Raw genomic sequence first — 21,305 nt, 5'->3', positions numbered from 1 at the left:
TGCAGTGATCAAATCAAATCAAATGCTTACTTACAAGCCCTTAACCAAATATTCAGTTCAAGAAATAGAGTTAAGAAAATATTTACTAAATAAAAGAACGTACAAAATAATCTTCAAAGTAAAACAATAACTAGGCTGTCTACCAGGGGTACAGGTACCGAGTCAATTTGCGGGGTACAGGTTAGGTTAAGTAATTTGTACATGTAGGTAGCGGTAAAGGGGGGGGGGGGTCAATGTAAATAGTCCGGGTGGCCATTTGATTAATTGTTCAGCAGTCTTATGGTTTGTTAAGCTGTTAATTAGCCTTTTGGATCTACACTTGGCGCCCTGGTACCGCTTGCCATCCAGTAGCAGAGAGAACAGTTTATGACTTGGGTGACTGGAGTCTTTGACCATTTTTAAGGTCTTTCTCTGAAACCGCCTAGTATATAGGTCCTAGATGGCAGGAAGCTTGGCCCCAGTGATGTACTAGGCTGTACGCACTACCCTCTATAGCGCCTTACGGTCGGATGCCGAGCAGTTGCTATACCAGGCGGTGATACAACCGGTCAGGATGCTCTTGATGGTGCAGCTGTATAACTTTTTGAGGATCTGGGGACCCATGCCAAATCTTTTCACTCTCCTGAAGGGGAAAAGGTGTTGTTGTGCCCTCTTTACGACTGTCTTGGTGTGTTTGGTCCATGATAGTTTGTTGATGACGTGAGCACCAAGGAACTTGAAACTCTCAACCCGCTCCATTACAGCCCTGTCAATGTTAATGGGGGCGTGTTTGGCCCTCCTTTTCTGTAGTCCACGATAAGCTCCTTTGTCTTGCTCACATTGAGGGAGAGGTTGTTGTCCTGGCACCACACTGCCACGTCTGACCTCCTCCCTATAGGCTGTCTCATCGTTGTCGGTGAGGGCAGTGTGGAGTCCGATTGAGATTGCACCATCTGTGGATCTGTTGGGGCGGTAAGCGAATTGGAGTGGGTCTAGGGTTTCTGGGATGATGGTGTTGATATGAGCCATGACCAGCCTTTCAAAGCACTTCATGGCTACCAACGTGAGTGCTACGGGGCGGTAGTCATTTAGGCAGGTTATCTTCGCTTTCTTGGGCACAGGGACTATGGTTGTCTGCTTGAAACATGTAGCTATTACGGACTCAGTCAGGGAGAGGTTGAAAATGTCAGTGAAGACACTTGCCAGTTGGTCCGCACATGCTCTGAGAACATGTCCTGGTAATCTGTCTGGTCCCGCGGCCTTGTGAATGTTGACCTGTTTAAAGATCTTTCTCACATCGGCTACAGATAGTGTGATCACACAGTCGTCCGGAACAGCTGGTGCTCTCATGCATGCTTCAGTGTTGATTGACTCGAAGCGAGCCTAAAAGGCATTTAGCTCGTCTGATAGTCTCACGTCACTGTGCAGCTCGTGGATGGGTTTCCCTTTGTAGTCTGTAATAGTTTGCAAGCCCTACCGCATCCAAAGAGCATCGGAGCCGGTGTAGTAGGGTTCAATCTTAGTCCTGTATTGAAGCTTTGCCTGTTTGATGGTTCATCTGATGGTATAGCAGGATTTCTTATAAGCGTCTGGATTAGTGTCTCGCTCCTTGAAAGCGGCAGCTTTAGCCTTTAGCTCGGTGCGGATGTTGCCTGTAATCCATGGCTTCTGGTTGGCATATGTATGTATAGTCACTGTGGGGACGACGTCGTCGATGCACTTATTAATGTAGCCAGTGATTGGAACATTTTCCAGTCTGTGCTAGCAAAACAGTCCTGTAGCATAGCATCTGCTTTGACTGACCACTTCCGTATTGAGCTAGTCACTGGTACTTCCTGCTTTAGTTTTTGCTTGGAAGCAGGAATCAGGAGGATAGAATTATGGTCAGATTTGCCAAATGGAGGGCGAGGGAGAGCTTTATATGTGTCTCTGTGTGTGGAGTAAAGGTGGTCTCGAGTTTTTTTTCTCTGGTTGCACATGTGACATGCTGGTAGAAATGAGGTAAAATGGTAAAAAGTTTGCCTCCATTAAAGTGACCCGGCCACTAGGGGCGCCACTTCTGGATGAGCATTTTCTTGCTTGCTTATGGCCTTAAACAGCTTGTTGAGTATGGTCTTAGTGCCAGCATCGGTTTTTATATCCTTCACGTCGGACTCATTAAAGAAAAAACTTTGTCCAGTTAGAGGTGAGTAATCGCTGTTCTTATATCCAGAAGCTCTTTTCGGTCATAAGAGACGGTAGCAGCAACATTATTTACAAAATAAGTTAAGAACAATGTAAAAAAACACACAAAATAGCACAGTTGGTTAGGAGCCCATAAAATGACAGCCACCCTCTCCAGCGCCATTGTAAGAATGCATCTGGCCTCTCCGCTGCCTCTCAGCTATTGCTATTTGTTCTTGTGGATTCATATTGAAATGTATGCAGCTTTGAATGATTTTATGTGTGATATGATTGCTAGTTAGCCTATTGCAGATCTGGACAAATGAGATGGAAGGATAGACAATTAGACTGGTAGACTATATTGATCTGTGGTATAGTAAAATTTAGTGCGGAGAAAAGCGTAGTGCGTAAGGAAAGTAACAAAACAGCTTGATATAGGGGATGGGGCAAGCAAGCAGATGGGGAAATGTGGCTAGGATGGAAGCAATTATATTGTACCTGCGGAGTGAATTTAAACCAGGTAAAAAACGCACTACCCTCCCCTGTGCACCCCCCAAAAAAACATACAACCCTCCCCAAAGCAACAAAAAAAAGTTTGACAACGCTCCCCAATTTTGGAACCCTTGCATAGGAGGGCCTTGCATAGCAGAGAACCAGTATTCTATAGGGGACAGTTATCAAGTTTTTAGGTTCATTTGTTTCACAGTCACACAAGTTAACCTTCAGAAACGGATCACGCCATGTTGAGACTGGATGCCAGGGTGTCATAGCTCAAGCTCATTGCCACCATATGTGGTTTCAGGGACATTTTTCAAAAAACCTTTCGGATTATGTGTCATTCACAACTTGTGATGGACAGTTGGGTGTAATAGGACAAGGGTGCTTTTAGAGCACATTGTGAGCATCCATCCTTATTTACAGATAACACCTGCTGCTTGACTCAAGGACATGTATTTACACAGAACTTCCATGGAGTGAATTAGCGGTCAGATAACAGGTTATGCATAGGGAAATGGACAAGTCGGCCAATAAAGTCTCTTATTTTCGTGGCCTGGAAAATTAGGCAAATATTTATAAAGAACAGTCATTGGGTGTTGGCCCTAAAGACTGCCAACACTTTGCATATCCGCCCTGAAATTATTGTTGGCAAAACAGTCAGCCACTCTTATTTTACAATGAGGTAAAATCCAGCACCAAACTAATATAAGTTTCACAAGTAGACTGGCTCCTAAAATGTAATCTGTTTCCCATTGACTATTTAAAAAAATATATATTTATATCTCGGGAAATCAGTTAACAACAAATTCTTATTTACAAAGACGGCCTACCCCGGCCAAACCTGTGCCAATTGTGTACCGTCCTGTGGGACTCCCAGTCACGGACGATTGTTCTACAGCCTGGAATTGAACCGGGGTCTGTAGTGACACCTCTAGCACTGAGATGCTGTGCCTTAGACCGCTGCGCCACTCAGGATCCCACATTTTCACTATCACCATGACTTCATTGTAATTTGGTTTGCCAATAGGTTACATCCTGCTAAAATGCTGTTTGAACAGGATTGGAGGCTACAGACTGAGCTAATATGATGTATAACTTTTCCCATGGACTATAATCAATGGGCATCTTTTGTCTGAATACAGGGAATGGCATGCAACAACCTTTTGCATGCCATTCCCTGTATTCAGACAAAAGATGCCCATTGATTATAGTCCATGGGAAAAGTTATACATCATATTATTAGATGTTGCTTGTTAACAAAAAGGAACTTACTTGGGTGTACTCTAAAATGTTACTAAAGTGTTACTTCAATGTACTAATAAGTAAGTACTATGACAATCGGGCCATGCTGAAGGGGGGTGGCATCTGTTCAACCAAGAGAAGCGAAAAATACTGAAGCAAAATCACCAGGGAAGAATGATAATAGGCAAGTAATGCAGCAACATTGTTTCTAGGGGGAAAAAACGGTTTGGTTAGTGAAGCGAAAACTGATTTTATTTGTAGATGCTCCTAAGAGGGGATCCCGAGTAGCGCAGTGGTCTAAGGCACTGCACCTCAGTGCTAGCGGCGTAACAACGGACCCTGGTTTGATTCCTGGCTGTATCACAACCGGCCGTGATTGGGACTCGCACAATTGGACCAGCGTCATCTGGATTAGGGTTTGGCCAGAGTAGGCCGTCAATTGTAAATAAGAATTTGTTCTTAACTGACTTGGCTAGTTAAATAAATAAAAATTGACGGCCCATACACACAACACTATTTGATCATATTGGGAACAAAAACTTTTGGGTGCAAGGGACAATATCCTTTGTGCACTCTAAAAGGGTCCAGTGTGCAAATAAGGCAACCATTCATACATACCAGGACAAGGAGACTTTTAATTAGAAGATAAAACATTTTGAATAAATTCTTCTAATCTAACCTGTCTGGGTATCTGTTTTCCCCACATATCATTCATTGTTTTCTCAAAAGTTCCTGTCCTAGAAGCAAGAAAGTGTGCCCATAGCGCTTGGTTTGCACTTTGGAGGCAGTACCTGTAGCACAATAGTGAAGCTGTTCTTAGACAAAACATGAGATGTCAAATGCAATTGAATGATAATGTCCCAGCACTTCTACAGTTGAAGTCGGAAGTTTACATACACCTTAGCCAAATACATTTAAACTCAGTTTTTCACAATTCCTGACATTTAATCAGAGTAGAAATTCCCTGTCTTAGGTCAGTTAGGATCACCACTTTATTTTAAGAATGTGAAATGTCAGAATAATAGTAGAGAGAATGATTTATTTCATATTTTATTTATTTTGAAATATTTGGCTAAGGTGTATGTAAACTTCCGACTTCAACTGTAGATGTGGTCCTCGTATTCCCAACTTTGAGTGGAAAACTTTGCAACAAGACTAAGAGGATGCAATGCAACTTTTTGAAGTGTAAACAGAAATGAAAATCCACTAATTGAAGATTATAAAAATGTAAATAAAATACAAAACAGAAATGTCTTATTTCTTCATCTTATTGCACACAATTTGAGGAAAAGCCTGACAGTACCTCACCTTTTTTATTGTTTTACTTCTCTGCAGATTTCTGAAATCTACGAATTGCAGATGATTATAAAGAAAAAAACTAATGTTGTCCTGTTGCTTTGGTTCCCAAGTTGTTGGGACATTTTTGGAAATGCACACTCGATTGTCAACACCCAACATCAAATGGAACAAGATATACAATGGAATATATTAAAAAATATGATATAGCCATAGAATAATATTTCCACACACACCCACTTAAGTTAGTTACAAAGTTTACATCATGCAAGGAGTACTAATGTTAAAGTACACTGACAACTCCACCTTTACAATCCGACTTTGAAGTTCAAGTATGTCACAGTGCCAAAGTTTGTACATGTAAATAGTGTTTGTTTTTTGGGAGTATGTCGGACAAATAATCCTGAGATCCTTTTCGAATCCAAATATTTACTTCTCTTATGGATCTGCCAAATGGCAAGGCTCCAGGGAGAGTCGGACCATGGTCAACGCAACTATTTGGAGGCATCATCCAGGTGATCACAACTTCCAAACGTGTCATATTTGAGTCAATATAAATCCATGACACAAGTGATGAAATCGTTTCCCAACTAGAAATGCTTGAGATTACAACATAGGGAGAATTTATTTTACGCCTCTTCAAAACCTTAAAATCTGACAGTGACGGTTAACAAACCTCAGGGTTCAAACAAGCCCATTTCAAACTTATTTTCATATTTTGAATACGTTAATACTTTTTCTAGTCCTTTCATATACTGTATACAGTACAGTCTTGGTAAGGTCTATTTATTATCAAGTGTTCTGAACCACATACCGCATTTCTCAGAGGACAGTAACATGATGGTATGATGGAAGATGGTACAATAACCTAAAGATGTCAAGGAAAGTAGGCAGGCTTTGTCAAAGGGAAAACTCCTTGTGAGATGGTCCTGGAGCCAAGAGGACATATTTGCCATATGTCAAATAAAATAAAATTGTATTGGTCACATACACACGGTTAGCAAATGTTATTGCGAGTGCAGCGAAATGCTTGTGCTCCTAGTTCCGACAGTGCAGCAATATCTAACAAGTAATATCTAACAATTTCACAACAAATACCTAATACACACAAATCTAAGTAAAGGAATGGAATAAAAATATATAAATATTTGGATGAGTAATGTCCAAGCAGCATAGGCTAAAATGCGATAGTATAGAACACCTATACATATGAGATGAGTAATGAAAGATATGTAAACATTATTAAAGTGACTGATGTTCCATTTATTAAAGTGACCAATGATTTCAAGTCTGTACATAGGCAGCAGCCTCTGCGCTAGTGATGGCTGTTTAACAGTCTGATGGCCTTGAGATAGAAGCTGTTTTTCAGTCTCTCGGTTCCAGCTTTGATGCACCTGTACTGATCTCACCTTCTGGATGGTAGAGGGGTGAACAGGCAGTGGTTTGGGTGGTTGTTGTCCTTGATGTTCTTTTTGGTCTTCCTGTGACATCAGGTGCTGTGGCTATCCTGGAGAGCAGGTAGTTTGCCCCCGGTGATGCGTTGTGCAGACCGCACCACCCTCTGTTCTGGTAGTCTGGCTGAAACAAAGTTCATAACCTTTCTGTGACAGCTTAGGCCTGTTGGAGCTGTTTCACAGTTGGCCGACAAGGTCAAAATGCTGTCAGAGGCATTTACTAAAGGCTGGGTCTTCCACAGTCCATAAATCCATGAAGTGGAATTTCACTGGCCTAACAAATGGTGCCTTGTTGATGGAATCGGATGCTGATGACACTGAGGATTTGTCATTCAAGAGGCTGTGATGTTGTTCAACAGTGTTGACCTCAGTCCTGTGACACAGCAGGAGGAATACATGGCGCAAGAAGGAATGAAAACTCTGAAGACCCAAAGTACACGACAGGCCAAACTTACAATGTTAAACAATCCTTTCTTTTCCCACTGGGCACACAGTGGTTGTACAAACGTTGTTTCAACATAATGTCAATGAAATGACGTTGAACCAACGGAATAATGTTGAATTGACATCTGTGCCCAGTAAGTAAGCACTCTTTTGTCAGAATAATAAAAAATACAAATAAATGCCACAATCTAGTGGTCAAAACAGTAAGGCTGTATGTGATGATTTTGCTCTTATTTTGTATGTGTTAAGGTTTAATTTATTGTCAATCATGGTGTACAACATTGGAGTGCACAGTCCATATTTAAATATGGGCTAAATAAACAATGTACATATGTAAATATAACTAAATAACCACATTAAGGGTCTCTGGATTTATATTTGTGACATCGCATAAGAACTGCCGATTTAGCGCAAAAACACCGTTACCTTAGTATCCACATAACGAACAAACTTTCGATACTGGAATTATTAAAGGGTCGAAGGGCAAGACTCGTTTTACTGTTCAATACATGGACATTTGACAAAACAAGGACACGTAAAAGACTGATAAAACATTTTTAAAAATGTACCAATGGAGATCAGAAAGATGCTGCCTGCCTACCCTCGGTAATGTGGATGTGCTGCTAGCTTGCCCGTTACATCTCTCACACAAACGTTAGCTAAAGATTGTCGCTAGCTATTGTGGGAGTACCTCAGGATTTAATGGTCAACGTTGGTCCAAATGTTGACGGTCGACCATTAGAGTTAACGGTAGCCCATAGGCCGGCAGATGGCGACATTGCGTCGTTTCATTTGACCAATATGACTGACAATCTGACTCAATATTGCCAGCTGCCGGCCTTTGGGCTAAATTTACGGTTAAGTCCTTAGCTACTCCCACCTTAGCTAGCTAACGTTAAAAGACAGCACTGTGTTGCATTTGTTATAGTGATTACAGTCATACTTTAATATCTGGCTGACATATTTTGTCATATGTTTAATTGACTTAGTTGGCCCAGCGTTGTACGGGTTAGGGGAGGGTTTGACCGGGGTAGGCCGTAAATAAAGGTTACAAATAAAAATGGGTTTAATTGACAAATAATTGAAGACCTTCCACAACCCACTCTCGCTGGAGCTTCCAAATGTGGGCAATGTGAAAGTAATCACCGTTTAGCTTTTACCCCACAGGGACAAGGAAAAATGTATTGAGATATTCAATGGGCTATCATCGTTAAGTAACATAGTAGATACAAAGCATTGAAGCGTTTAACTGCAGGGCACTCCCACATATGAAGGAATGTGCCTACCTGATGTAGGGACACAGTGAACAGTTGGGAGATGGGGCCAATTTCATCGTAAAACGTTTCCTTGGTGTTAAATACAGTCTGTGAACAAATGTAAAAGTTATAAATTGATAGTTCGGATTACGGGATGCCATATTCTGTTCCAGTTTAAAGGTTGTACAGATTCAGTTAGATCTGCGGACCATACTTTTTTAATGGCTAGCTCAGAATTTGAGCATTCCAAAAGTTATTTCTGGAGATCAGTTATTTTGTGAGCCCAGATAATTCATTTATAAATCCCATCATTGGATGGTTCTGTAGTTGGGATGTCCTACATCTCTCTCTGATAAAACACAAAGGAAGTGCTTCTCAAAATAGCAGGCTTGCTTCTCTAAGCAAAATGCTCTGCAGCAGGCACACAGGGAGCATGTGGCTGCAGTGGAGCACAAACTCAAACAGCATCCTCTGGCTCTGTACCCACATTAAGAGCATGGCATGCCCCCAGAGGTGAGTGGCAGGTAGATAACAAGACTAATTAGCGATGTCATCACATTGAAGATAAAAGATGCCTCTTCCTTTTTGCAATAAGACATAAAGGGCATCTTTCCAAACACATTGAAAGGGTTTTAGTCCAACTGAATGCTTAATCTGTGTCCGAGAAACCAGACCCTAAAATATACATCAGATGGTTCACGCACAAACAATTCTGAATTATAAAAGTAATCAACTCTTACGCTGTTGTTACGGCATGACTTTGTTTTGCTTACTTGTAACAACACAATTGAATGTACTACTTACTGTTTGTCCTTCATCCGATTGTTGTTTGATCAGGTTGTGTCCTGGGGCCGGATAAGTGTGTGAACAGAGCTTCTGCAGTGACTTCACCAGACGACTGCACTGAGCTGTGTGAAACCATCATACAGGAATCCGAGTCAGAGGAGGAAGTGAGAGAGAGAGACCATCTGTCACTGCAATGTCATTTCCAGAGAAGTTTGTTTTGGGGCAAACTCTTCATTACTAGGGTATAAGCTGTACATCTAGTGCAGGACCGGTTCCTGGCATAAGCGACATAAGCGATTGCTTAGGGCGCCCGGCCACAAGGGGACCTGTCATGCCAAATAGTGTCCACCTGCCAAAGTGTCCCCCCTGCGTCACAGTGGGAATCCCATTGTGATGCAGTGGGGGACACTCTTTGGCAGGTATTATTTAGCATGACAGGCCCCTGACCAAAAAGAACTCAGTCGGGATCTCAACTTACTATTGAGAGTAAGATTAGTCTTGCCATCTATCTTAATGTGTAGTAATCATTGCCGAATATCAACCGGACATGCAGGGCATGTGCCCTGACCTTTAGTCATTGTCACTTGTTAGTCATTCTCTCAGATATCATATCAACATGGCATAAGTCATTGCAAAATGTGTAAAATTGCAGGAAAATGGGGCCATGAAAATGTTTTGCCGTGAGGTGGGGGCCCCCTCAACCAAAACTCACTTAGGGCCTGTCATGCCAAATAATGTCCCGCAGAGGGGGACACTATTTGGCATGACAGGTCCCCAAAAGGCTAGAGCCGGCCCTGATCTACTGGTATAAGTACTGTTGATGTAGGATATGGAGCCAACAGTCTGTGCTGTTAACCCTTTTCTTTTTTTTGCTAAAGGATGGACGATTCCTGCCCAAAGAGCTGCAAGCAAAACAGATCAGTGCCAAGGAAGACCAGATAATCAATGTCAAAACGACTGTGTTCCACATCTCAAGAGGAGGACATCAAGAAAGTCAAGCTTTTCTGTGACTGGGTCGCCTCATTGGTAAGCACAGCGAACACAAACCTTCCATGACCATAAAGAAGGTGAGGAGGACTGCGTACATAAACACAGGAAGTAGGGATTCTGAGGGTGTTGCAGCACCCCCTGAATTATATATATTTTTTTTCCTTCACTGAAGTAGTGCCCTGGGCCTTTACGAGTCCTGTATTAGCAGACCAATATAGCAGTCTGTATTTTTTTTCGTTTCCTGCCTATGTAAAAAAAAAAATATATATATATATATATATATATAATGCTCATGTTCAACAGAGCAAACCAGGAACTAAAAGCCCCAAATATGGAGCATGGTTCCTAGATGCTAAAACATGGAAGTAAAGAGATGCTGATGAACCATTACGAGACCCCAATATCATCCCTGAGGACATTGAGTTTCCACCAGAACCAAGTGAAATGGTGGGTCTTTGGTATAACTTGTCCTTGTTCTTTGTGGGTATTTATGAGACAATTGATTTTGAGAGACCATCAATCACCCTTGACGTTTCAGTTAAAATTATCTGAAATTATATTAGAAGCATGGGACTCAAGCGTTCATCATCAGCACAGGGCTGAGGGTAGGGTATGACAACATTGCTTCACGTTTACGTAGTGAGTGCTTCCCAGCACAGGCGTAATGCTTTTCCTTGGAAGAGAGAGACCATATTGAATGGCAGATTATTATTAGATTTTAAAAAATATATTATATACAGATTGCTTGACTTTTTAACTATTTTTCGGTTTCTGAGTCTTCTCTTTGCAGAAGAGGAGCGAGACAATTGATCAAGGCCAGATGCAGCAGGCTCTGCTTCAACACGGAAAGGGAAATTGGTCCTTCAGGCATGTTTCAATAGGCATTATGTAGGTCAGTTTCACAATAGTACACAAGAATAAGACACTATGCTGGTAAAAAATAAAAAGTGGATCTTAATTTTTCACGTGTTTCCAGATCATGTTTAGAAAACATTGACTGTCTGTCAATGCATGTACATCCCAGATCATCCTCAGTTACCTTGAATAAATGACATTTTATGAACAACAAGAGATTGTTTATCCTTCTGTCATCATATTTAGTGCCAATCTTGCTGTGTTGAAAGTAACATGCCATGGACATTGGCAATTTCAATTAATAATAAAAGACAATTCACAATAATCAGAGTGCCTTCATTTAAATACAAGTTTATTTTTGTTACACATGTAGACATTCACCCAGAGCCTTGCTTGTTATAAAGCCTCCCTTTGTCTTTGAACATCAACCTCCTCTCCTGACCCTTTATCATAGAGGACATGTCTGTAAAATAAAAAAAAGAAGAAAAAAAAAGTTTCTCACAGAAAGTGAGTTTTCATGTCGAATTCCACCTTTAGGACAATCCAGTTTATCGGACAAACAGCAAATGGAATTTCTCCGGATTAATCCGGAATTCGTGTTTTTCTGACATTTTTTTTTTTAAATTTACGGGTTGGTTGTTTAGCAACAAAAGCGATGCATGCTCAACAATGGGGCAAAACAGACATGTTGACTTAGATTGTTGATAACATGTAAACTATATTTTGTCTCCAATGTTTATTAAAAACATAAATACATCTGCACAATGAGCACTTATTGTCTCACAAATACATTGATACATTGGTTAGCTAGCTTGTGAATTGTATCCATATTAGCATTGACATGAAATCAGTCAAAACATGGTATCAAGAATAAGATGAAACAAGCCAATTGTGATTCCCCACATGGCAGTTTCTTGTCATTGTTGGTAGCTATCTGGCCATCCAGAATCAAAACAAGTCACGGACTTCTGCCCCATTGAAGCGTGTGCATCGTTTGTGACGTTGTCAGCTATAAACCATCTATTTATACAATCATGAAATTGACCTACCCAAGCCAATATCCTCTTTTTTCTGATTACATTCCTATTAAAATATGTCTGCTACACGAGGCAGGGAAGGACAGACATAAATCTGGATTCTCACAACTGTAGAGTGTGGACAACATTGGTATCTAGGCTAATTCAACACTAAATACAGATTCAGTTCTTTAGCATGGATGTCAGTCACCGACCACTGCACAACAGTCATATGAACTCAAAAAACAGTGTCTTGGCTCAACAAACCTTGGTTCTTCATCTGCAAGTCATCCACCATGTTTTGAAGGCTGTCCAGTTTTCCTTGCAAGTGCTTGCATGTGCGTCCTGTCAACTCAGCCTGCGGATTGGCCACTGGACAAACATTTCAAGTGAAACCACAAGTAACTCACTCAAAAAGGTCAACAGATTAGAGTTCAGAAGTTCAAACATTATTATGACGACATACTGTAGTAACAGGAACTTCAAGCCCATTTAACTGGTGCAAAGAAGGCCTCGGTCATCTCCCACATTGGTTACACAACAGAGGTGTAATAACACTGAAGGCAGTTGGACTTACAGGTGCACATGTCTGCAAGAGGGCTTCCTGCCTGAGGCAGAGGCCTGCTCGGTTGTAGATGCGTGGGGCTGTGGTCAGTAGTCAGGAGTGAGTGTACAGGGGACGTGTGGCCCAGTGCCATGGCTCGAGGTGACGATGTGTAGCAAGGCAGAGATGCAACAAAAGAGAAGTCCTGGCCTGTAGAAATAGCAAACGATGTCTAAAGTGGAGGAAAGATTCACTGATCAAAATAGTGTGTTCCTTAATCATTTTACGTTTGAGGGGACCACAGGGGTGATAAAGGAGACTAGAAGAGTGATACGAAACGTGTGAAATCAGGGAAATTAAGCACATGCTTTGTTAACTGTGTATAAGTGGTTGGTCGTACCAACAAAGACAAACTCACTCTCGCTTGAGAAGGTGCTGTTTAAATTCTGCTCATCCAGATCAGTTGTCCTAAGGAGGTGAGGCACACCACTACACATATTGCATACACAAACATGCATTAGAACGATGCCACAGACACTGCACATGCATGTGGCCTGAGGAGTAGAAAATCCAAGACACAGGTAGGGGCCGGTAGCCAACTGCCATGCTCAAGCAGTCAGACACAAGAGGTTCAAGGATACATGCTCTTACCTGCTGTAGGTCCCCTTTGTCGTTTTGGCATTATTTGTAAAACAATTGGTGACTTCATTGCTGTAAGATAAATATTTTATTGTATTACATTTGAATAAGAGGCTCCACATTATTTTAGTTAATGGGTTGATTGAGAACCAAATAGAACACAATCTTTGTAAACATTTGAGTAAAAGGTCACTAGTGGTTGTGAAATAAACAGATTGGCGCACACTATAAAATGTGGGGTGAAAACTAGTAACATCATGACCTCTAATGGTCACATGATCTCTAATAGACGAGGACAGACGTACAGGGTGGTCCTGTGCACTCTCTCTGGAGCAGACGTCCTTTTGATAATGCTGGTGTGTGGTCCGGGGTTCTCAGAAATCACACGTCGCAGATCTTTGACTAGAGAACGCAGCTCCATAGTGGGGCTTTCCAGCAGCCGCTGCGACTTCAACTGCAAGAGGGGTGAAGAGGTGCTGTGTAAAATACCATTATGGCCAATACCAATAAGGATTACAGTATATTCATCTTTTGTTTACTATCTGGAATCCCTCCATGCTTTGAATAAATTGGCTTAAATCCGGCCGAGTCAAGTCAAACGGTTGATGAGCGAGTCTGTCGTGCTACCACAGGAATGCAATCAGGGTGTGTTTTTAATTTTGGGGAAGTCAGATGTGCTGAGCTTGTATCTTTGTTTTCCACAGCTGAATAAACAGCGATAAAGCCAGGCCCTGGGAGGATTGGAGCCATTTTGTAGGAGATTTCTGTATTGATTTACCTCTAGCAGGCAGTTAGAGCGGTACTGGGTTGAGGTTAGTGCATTCCGGGCTGTTGGGCTTGTAGGGGAAGAACGCTGAGCATTCCCTGTGTCTCGCAGGTTTTGACCCTGCAGCTCCTGCTGAAAAGACACAGCACTTGAAAAAGCACACAGTAGAAAAGGTAGAGACAGAAATAATAAGACATCATATGCATTAGACCTCTATAGAGGCAAATGGACACCCGTCTTACTGAACTGTACCTGAGCATGCTGCAGCTTCAGCCGCACAAACGCCTGCTCTTGCAACTGGATGAAGTCTTGACAGTCAATAACGCTCCCAGACATCTGAGGAACGTAGCAAGTGTAAAAAAAAGGGGGGTCAGTCAAAGCATATATATATATATATATATATATATATATATATATATATATATATATATATACTGTGTGATGAAGTGAATTTACATACAAGGTAGTGCCACACCACCTTGTGTAGGGTCGCCTCCAGTTTGGCCACTTTCTCCCTGAGCAGTCTCTCCAGGGAACGGACAGTCTCCAACTCAGTTGCCATCTGTCTCTTCTCCTCTGTGACTGAGGCCAGCTCCTGGACCTGACGCTTACTCTCCAGACTCTGGTAATGCTTTTCCTGGGAAGAGAGAGACCATATTGAATGGCAGATTATTATACATTTAAGAAAACACTAGAATCCCTTGTTGTTTAAAATCCCTACATAATTAAGGACACAGGCCTTTTTTCTGTGTGGAAGCCAGGGCACGTGTAATAGTGAGAGAATGGGGATTAACTCAGAATTTGGAGTTTTGCATCATGGATCCCTAAAACAGACTGTCAGGTGTTCCTACCTGGCTCAGTTTGTCCATGGTTTCCTCCAGTAGTTGGATTCGGCCCTGGAGAGAGTGGATCTGGTCTCGCTTAGTTTTTATCTGCTTCTGCATTCCCATGGCAACCTTCAGGCCTGGACAGAAAAGGGGATGCAGGGCAGAGAGGACGAGTCAATCAAGGTTCATCTACTCTCATCTCTTTCTGTCTACTCAATGGAGGGGGAGAATTAATTAAAGCCTACATTATACTGAAATTATATTTACATCCAAATTGTCACAAGCTATTAACAAAGGTGTGTGCCCAATACAAAAGTATAACAAACTCGTCACAGCTCTGCCACAAAAATGGAAGAGGCAATTGCTCAAAAGAGAAAGGAATGAATTTGTTGGCCTGCCTCCAAAGAAAATCCATGCATGGCTTAAAATGACTAGTATAAATTGTAAAATGTATCACTTTTACTTAAGGTCGAGAGGTTTGACAACTATACCAAGGCATCGGGTTTATGAACTGATAGAGAAAACAAATTGACACATCAAAATCCGTTCTTTTCAATTAAAACTATTATATAAAATTCTCGACACAAAAATAAGGCTTAATATATTGGGGCATTGAACAGACTCTGCCACTAGGAAACAGAACCAATAGATCATCTATTTTGGTTCTGTCCTTCGGGGGCTCACTTTTGGTGTCAGGTCCAGGACTGGTTGTTAAGTCACGACGTCTGTGTGGACCTACAAACAGTACTGTTAGGAGATCTGAAGAACCACGATCAAACAATGGAAAATATGATTATACTCTTAGATAAACCATTTATTTTGGGGGGCAATCTCGATAGAAATGGTACAAATAGAGAGGTTTAGACCTTCGCTAAGACACCACAGTAAAACAGATGTATATTTGCAAATCAAATAGTAAAATGGTAGTGTACTGGGAAAGATGGGTTAGTCTGGAAATATGTTGGTTGCGATTACATTTTTTTTTTTTTTAAGTATTTCTTCCAGAGCTCCTTACTCATCCGTTGCAATAGTCAGTTCTCTCAACTAAAAACCTCATGCCTAAACACAGTGTATATTTCCCATAATCATACACAAAATGCTCTACTATACTATAAATGCTCTCTGTGATGTTTGTCAGATGTGCAGTGCTGACCATGTCCGTCCACCCCCTCTAGGGTCCTCCTGGCCTGGTCTATCTCAGCCCGGGTGGTCTTCAGCTGGGCTTTGAGACTCACCAACACACCCTCCTGCTCCTCACTCTTACTGCTGTGGAGCCTCTTCAACTCCTCATGCTCCACTGGACAACAGACAGATGGACACACACACACACAAAGCACAATGAAGGCTTGATGAACATGAAACACATACAGTACACGCTGAAGTGTTTTTCCAACACAGTGTAGCAACTTCATCATTATTCTTGCTTTTGCCACTAAAGACCTGTATTACCCCAAAGACTGGAGAAATGGAGGCCGTTATATCTAATCATTGAAAGGTCTTCAATATTACAGAATTAATAAAGATCATAATTCATAGAGAAACGTTAACAAATAACGGTTTGGTCACAGGAGTAAAACATTTAATTGGCTAAATCAAGGACACGACGTCAACACAATCGTTTATGTTGATTAGAAGGCCGGCCTCAAGACGGATAACCACAACATTATCCTGCTGATGAAAGAAGTGACAGAGTGGGTGCGTCATTTTATCTGTGCACGGGGAATATTCTCATATGAAAGCCATCTATAATGACAGCTAGTGTACCTGTGAGGGTGACCAGTTGCATGCGTTGCATCTCTAGCTCAGCGGTGAGCTTCTGTTTCTCCAGCTTTAGCTCCTTGTCACAGTGGCTCTGATCGGACAGGCCAGCCTGCTGCTCTCGCCTCTCCTTCTCCAGCACTGCCAAACACTCCTCACGCTGCTCCAAGTCTGTCTGTACAGGGTGGGACACAGCAGGGTTTGAACATTATTGGTAGGATAGCTTTGAAAACACACCCAAAAAGAAAACATTGGAGTATTATAATCCAAGACAAGGAACAATTCTTGGTGTTAACTGAGGATTCCCTTTAGCAGCCTGTATGACCTCTGGCCCAGAGGTGGAGGAAACGACCAACCATGAAATTAAAGTAGGATGATGCAAATAAACTATGATCAAAACTAAGTAGTCAACTAACTCTAGCTAGCTAACTAACAAACCAACCCTTAGCTGTTGGATCTCCAGCTTGTGCTCACTGAGCTGGTTGCTGAGGCGGCTCTTCTCGTCGTGCAGGGAGTCAATGCTACGTCCATGCTGTACGGTCATCTGGGTGGTGCTCTCCATCTGCAGCCGAAGCAGGTTCACCATCTTCTCCCGGTCCTCCAGCTTGAGCCTCAGTACCTCAGTCTCTGCCCTGAGGGCCTGGCAGTGGCCCTGGGCCTCCTCCAGCCTGGCCCGGCCCTGCTGCGCCTCCTGTTGCCTCAGCTGCAGCTCCCTGTCCCTCTCCTCCAGCAGCGCCTGGACCCTCTTCAGCGCCTCGTCCCGGTCCCCCTGTAGGGCCTGCAGTCTCAGCTCCTCGTCCCTGGCCCTGTTTAGCTGGTCTGTGGTCAGTTTCAGCTCCCCTCGCAGCACAGCCAGCTCCTCCTGCTGCTCCCATTGATGCTTCTCGCCCAACAACTGGCAGAGGAGATACAAAACAATAAGTGTTTGACAACTAAGGCCTTGGTGTCATTTTTCATTTAAAAAACAACAACAACATTTAAACAAACAGCTCAAGGCTTTTCATTTAATTCTCACCTGAGCCTCCATCTGTGCCTGGCAGTCGTCTTTGAGAGATCCCACCAGAACCTCCAGCTGCTGCACCCCCAGGCGTCGCTCCTCCAGCTCCCTGCGCAGCCCGTCGCTGGTCACACTGTGGCCCGTGTCCCGCTCCCACAGCTGTTTGGTCTCCTCCTTCTCAAGGGCCAACTCCTCACGGACCTTCCGGAGCTCTGACTGACCCCACACGTAACACAGTACCCACTCTTACTCATTGCAGTTTGTGTTCATATGTTTGGATTTATTCAAAACATTTATCAAAGCCACTTTACCATTTATATATCAAATACATTGATAGATGTAGGCTTGCTGGAATATAAAAAATGTGCAATGTGCTTTTTCCACAGCAGCAGGGAGCACACTATGGCTGTATCCTCCATGTTTATGTCTGTGGCTGGGCTGTCTTACCGTGAGCTGGCAGAGCTGAGAGTCCAGCTCCTCTGCCTGCTGGAGAGATCCGTCTCTCCCTCTCTGGGCCTCCTCCACCTGGGACTGGGCCTCAGCCAACTGCTTCTCCAGAGCACTCACCTGGCACACAACATCATGACAACCCAAACCTTCAGAACCTTCACATAGAATATTGCAATGCAGTGGAGGCTGCTGAGGGGAGGACAGCTCATAATAATGGCTGGAACGCCACTAATGGAATGGCATCAAACACATAGAAACCATGTGTTTGATACCACTCCACTTATTCCGCTCTAGCCATTACCACGAGCCCTTCCACCCCAGTTAAGGTGCCACCAACCTCCTGTGTTACAATGTCTACCTCCTAAACTTATGTTTGAATAGGCCAAGGCCACTATCATTATTCTAATAATTTAAAACACAATAGAGATATGTAGCCATTACCTTGTCTTCATGGATCCGCTGGCCATCCAGTAGATCGGAGCGCAGGATGGAGAAAGCTGACTCCAAGTCCTTGACCTGACACTGGTGCACTGAAGCCTGACTCTCACCTTGTTTTCTGGTCAGAAGGAAATAATGCATGTTTTTGGACATTTCTGAAAGATAAGACTGATGTTTTACAACTAAATTAAAATATAGGTGATATAATTAATTTGCTTTAAATTTAATTCAACTCAGGAAATGTGTAGATATTGTATTGCGAGTTAATTAACGTCTCTCACTGTAGCAATTCCACCTGGACAGACAAGCTGGAGGCACTGCTTCTGGAGCTGCTCAATTTCTCAGTCAATATCGCCACCTCCTGGTCATGACTGGTAATAAGCTGCTCCAGTCTGGAAGAGAGCAAAGTAAGCCAAGCAAGGCAACTTGACATGTCGCCTCAAGGAACTTGTCGTAAACATACTTAGTTTTTTTTTAATCAGAGAAGTGAATGAATGACTAATCCCAGGTAACCCAAGTGACTGAGGCAAGAATTGTCAAAAGTTAATGAAAAAGTACCTTTCCCTTTGCTCCTTCAACTGTATCTCTGCTTTACCTTGGCATTTATGTTCTTGAGTCTCCATCTGCTCTTCCACCTGGCACAATGAGTTTGGAATAGAAAGAAACAATATCAAGAACAACACGTCAAACCTTTGACAAAAGTGTTTAGAGTGGCATAAAACATAAGACTGACTGTATTACCAGCAGGAATCTTTCTCTCAGATTGTGATTCTCATGCTCCAAGTCCTGTAATACTTTCTGCACCGCAACTCCCAGTGTGTCATGGCTGGAGTACAAATAGTTTCTACACCGTTTCTCATAAGCCAACAGTGTGGAGTGAACCTCCTGTAGTGTACGCTCCATTGACTCTGCTTTACTGCTTTGTGACTTTGCTTCCTCCTCAGCCTCCAGTAGCCTCTGGTCCCCTGTCTGTTTATTGATTTGCAGCGCTCTGATTATTGCATGCATTTTCCCCATTACATCTGCCTGTTTTCTGCTCTCTTTCATTCTGAGGGACAAAACAATTAACATTCACGCAACTTATATCCTTTACTTCCTTACTTTTACAGTTAAAATGAGCTGAGATCTGTCCAAGGGTATACAGTACAAATGGCCTACATTGCAAGGGTTTTAGCATGAATTACCTTAGATCAGTCAGGGCATCTTTCTCAGTCTGGACCTCGTGCAACTTTGTCTGCAGCTTGATGATGGACTGACGCAATTTGAACTTCTGCTGTTCATGAAAAGCACACATCTGAAAAAGTATTAGCAAATGTGCTGCAATCAATGGCAACTCTGTGGCACAGAATTGCACGGCTTTTGAATCGAATAACTTAGTTCAGGAGGCCTCCTTCAACCAGATTATATCAACAAATCTCAGCAGGAAAGGAAAATAAATAGTCCTCCATCTGACTAACCTCACTCAGCTGCTTTTGGAGCTCCGACACCTGCTGAGAGTAGTCCTCTATTACATTTTCCAAAACATCTTTCCCGGGGAAGGTTACACCACTTCTGACCACCATCAGATCCAGGCCATCACGGTCATATGTAAGAGGCTGGATCAAAGACGGTCGGTATGGAGACAGCAATTCTGAGTTCTCCTCCGATGAACCATCTGTAAAAAATAAAATAAAATCAATAAAAAGGGGGCAATAGGTAAAACGTATCACAGCAAAGTACTACAGGTAGCTCCAGAATTCAAAATAGGTTAGTGTCATATTTTGACGTGTTACTGTATAGAGCTAGTACTAGCTAGCTAATGTATACGCTTTGCAATGGCTATATTTTTATTAATGACACAAGAAAACCTCATACTCACCCATAAAAATGGGGAAGTAATTTATTTGTGAGGGTGAGCTGCTGGGAAATGTGCGTCCCATTTTCTCCATGGTAATTTTAGTTGCATGTTCCACCTCTTCTTGCAGCATTTGGGTCTCCTTGGTTCGTCTCTTGAGCTCCTCACTGTAAAAAAAAAGCCAACCTAACAAATTTCGCTTCCAAATGGATGACGGTTCATGGTGCAAAAGGCAGACTGTTTTCAAATACAGGTAGGTAGCTAACGTCAGTGTTTTGAAAAATGAGGTAGGGCAGTTAACAGGTAACGTTATCTAGCTAGAGAAACTTAAAGTGGAAAAATTACCTCAACTCATCCAAATTCTTGTACCTTTTAGGGACAGTACTGGTGTAATTTGTACCTGTAAGGTAGGGGTAGTTATCTTAATTAGATAGCCAAAGAGGGTGGCTCAGTGCTGCCACTGCGGATGGCGCCAGGGACCAGCACTATGACAAATAAGCGTTGCTAGCTAACGACGATATAACTAGCTAGTCAGGTTAATTGACTTACTTGTTGTTGTTGGAATCTCGTGCAATAATCCATCATCAAAAAATTCAGACGATTTATGGATAGATAAATCACTATCTTTAGGTATGGAATTTTGAGATACAGATGACATTATCAGTTGGTTAGCTATCTAGCATTGTGAGATAGCATGTGCAAATCCACAAGCGCCTGCAGCTACAAGTAACTACTAACGTTATAACGTTAGGGAAGCTTAATCGCTCGCCATGGAAACCGTTAATTTCGTGCTTTCTTCAGAGTTGGTGAATTTTAGAAACGTTAGCTAACTAACTCCACAAACTTGTTCCTGACTTTATAGATACTATCTCAAGAACGAACATAACGATTTTTACTTTACTGTTAAATACTAAATATTAAAGGGTAGTAGAACCTGTTGTCATCCACCGGTGCCCGATGGATGTTGTAGTTTACGAGACAACGACAGTCGTTGAATCCGCAAAGATGTTATAATTAACCCAAGATAGACCACAGCCTATTGTTTCCAATGGGGACAAATGAGTCATAGTGGG

General features: G+C 42.3%; 1 protein-coding gene across 3 annotated transcripts; it reads right to left on the bottom strand.

The window, feature by feature from the left end:
* Positions 1-11,298: 11,298 nt before the first annotated feature.
* Positions 11,299-21,120, bottom strand: LOC139389638 (coiled-coil domain-containing protein 158-like). Of its 3 annotated transcripts, none has more exons than XM_071136501.1 (24): positions 20,782-21,120; positions 20,578-20,632; positions 20,257-20,399; positions 19,856-20,052; positions 19,583-19,692; positions 19,140-19,446; positions 18,957-19,033; positions 18,680-18,790; positions 18,402-18,516; positions 17,958-18,077; positions 17,529-17,726; positions 16,956-17,408; positions 16,520-16,688; positions 15,909-16,052; positions 14,780-14,892; positions 14,407-14,565; positions 14,181-14,264; positions 13,941-14,060; positions 13,468-13,616; positions 13,175-13,234; positions 12,942-13,012; positions 12,557-12,733; positions 12,247-12,351; positions 11,299-11,426 (listed from the first exon to the last, which is right to left on the bottom strand). In XM_071136501.1, exons 1-24 carry the CDS (start codon positions 20,888-20,890, stop codon positions 11,341-11,343), a joined length of 3,432 nt encoding a protein of 1,143 aa, XP_070992602.1. In that variant the 5' UTR covers positions 20,891-21,120; the 3' UTR covers positions 11,299-11,340. The 3 variants fall into 3 exon arrangements, with proteins under 3 accessions (XP_070992602.1, XP_070992603.1, XP_070992604.1); XM_071136502.1 differs by having other exon boundaries at positions 13,941-14,057; XM_071136503.1 differs by lacking the exon at positions 20,578-20,632 and having other exon boundaries at positions 20,782-20,845.
* Positions 21,121-21,305: the final 185 nt, after the last annotated feature.

Source organism: Oncorhynchus clarkii, chromosome 30, assembly GCF_045791955.1.
Source record: "Oncorhynchus clarkii lewisi isolate Uvic-CL-2024 chromosome 30, UVic_Ocla_1.0, whole genome shotgun sequence".
NCBI lineage: Eukaryota > Metazoa > Chordata > Actinopteri > Salmoniformes > Salmonidae > Oncorhynchus > Oncorhynchus clarkii.
This window is presented reverse-complemented; position numbering and strand designations above follow the sequence as displayed.

Bases quoted from the DNA above. Each gene is read 5' to 3' on its own strand.
- LOC139389638 (XM_071136501.1), bottom strand. From the start codon at position 20,890: ATGTCATCTGTATCTCAAAATTCCATACCTAAAGATAGTGATTTATCT. The intron at 19,034-19,139 runs GTAATACAGTCA...TCATTGTGCCAG, and splicing joins TGAGAGAAAGATTCCTGCTG to GTGGAAGAGCAGATGGAGAC. The intron at 18,078-18,401 runs GTAATGGCTACA...GTTGTGTGCCAG, and splicing joins AGCGGATCCATGAAGACAAG to GTGAGTGCTCTGGAGAAGCA.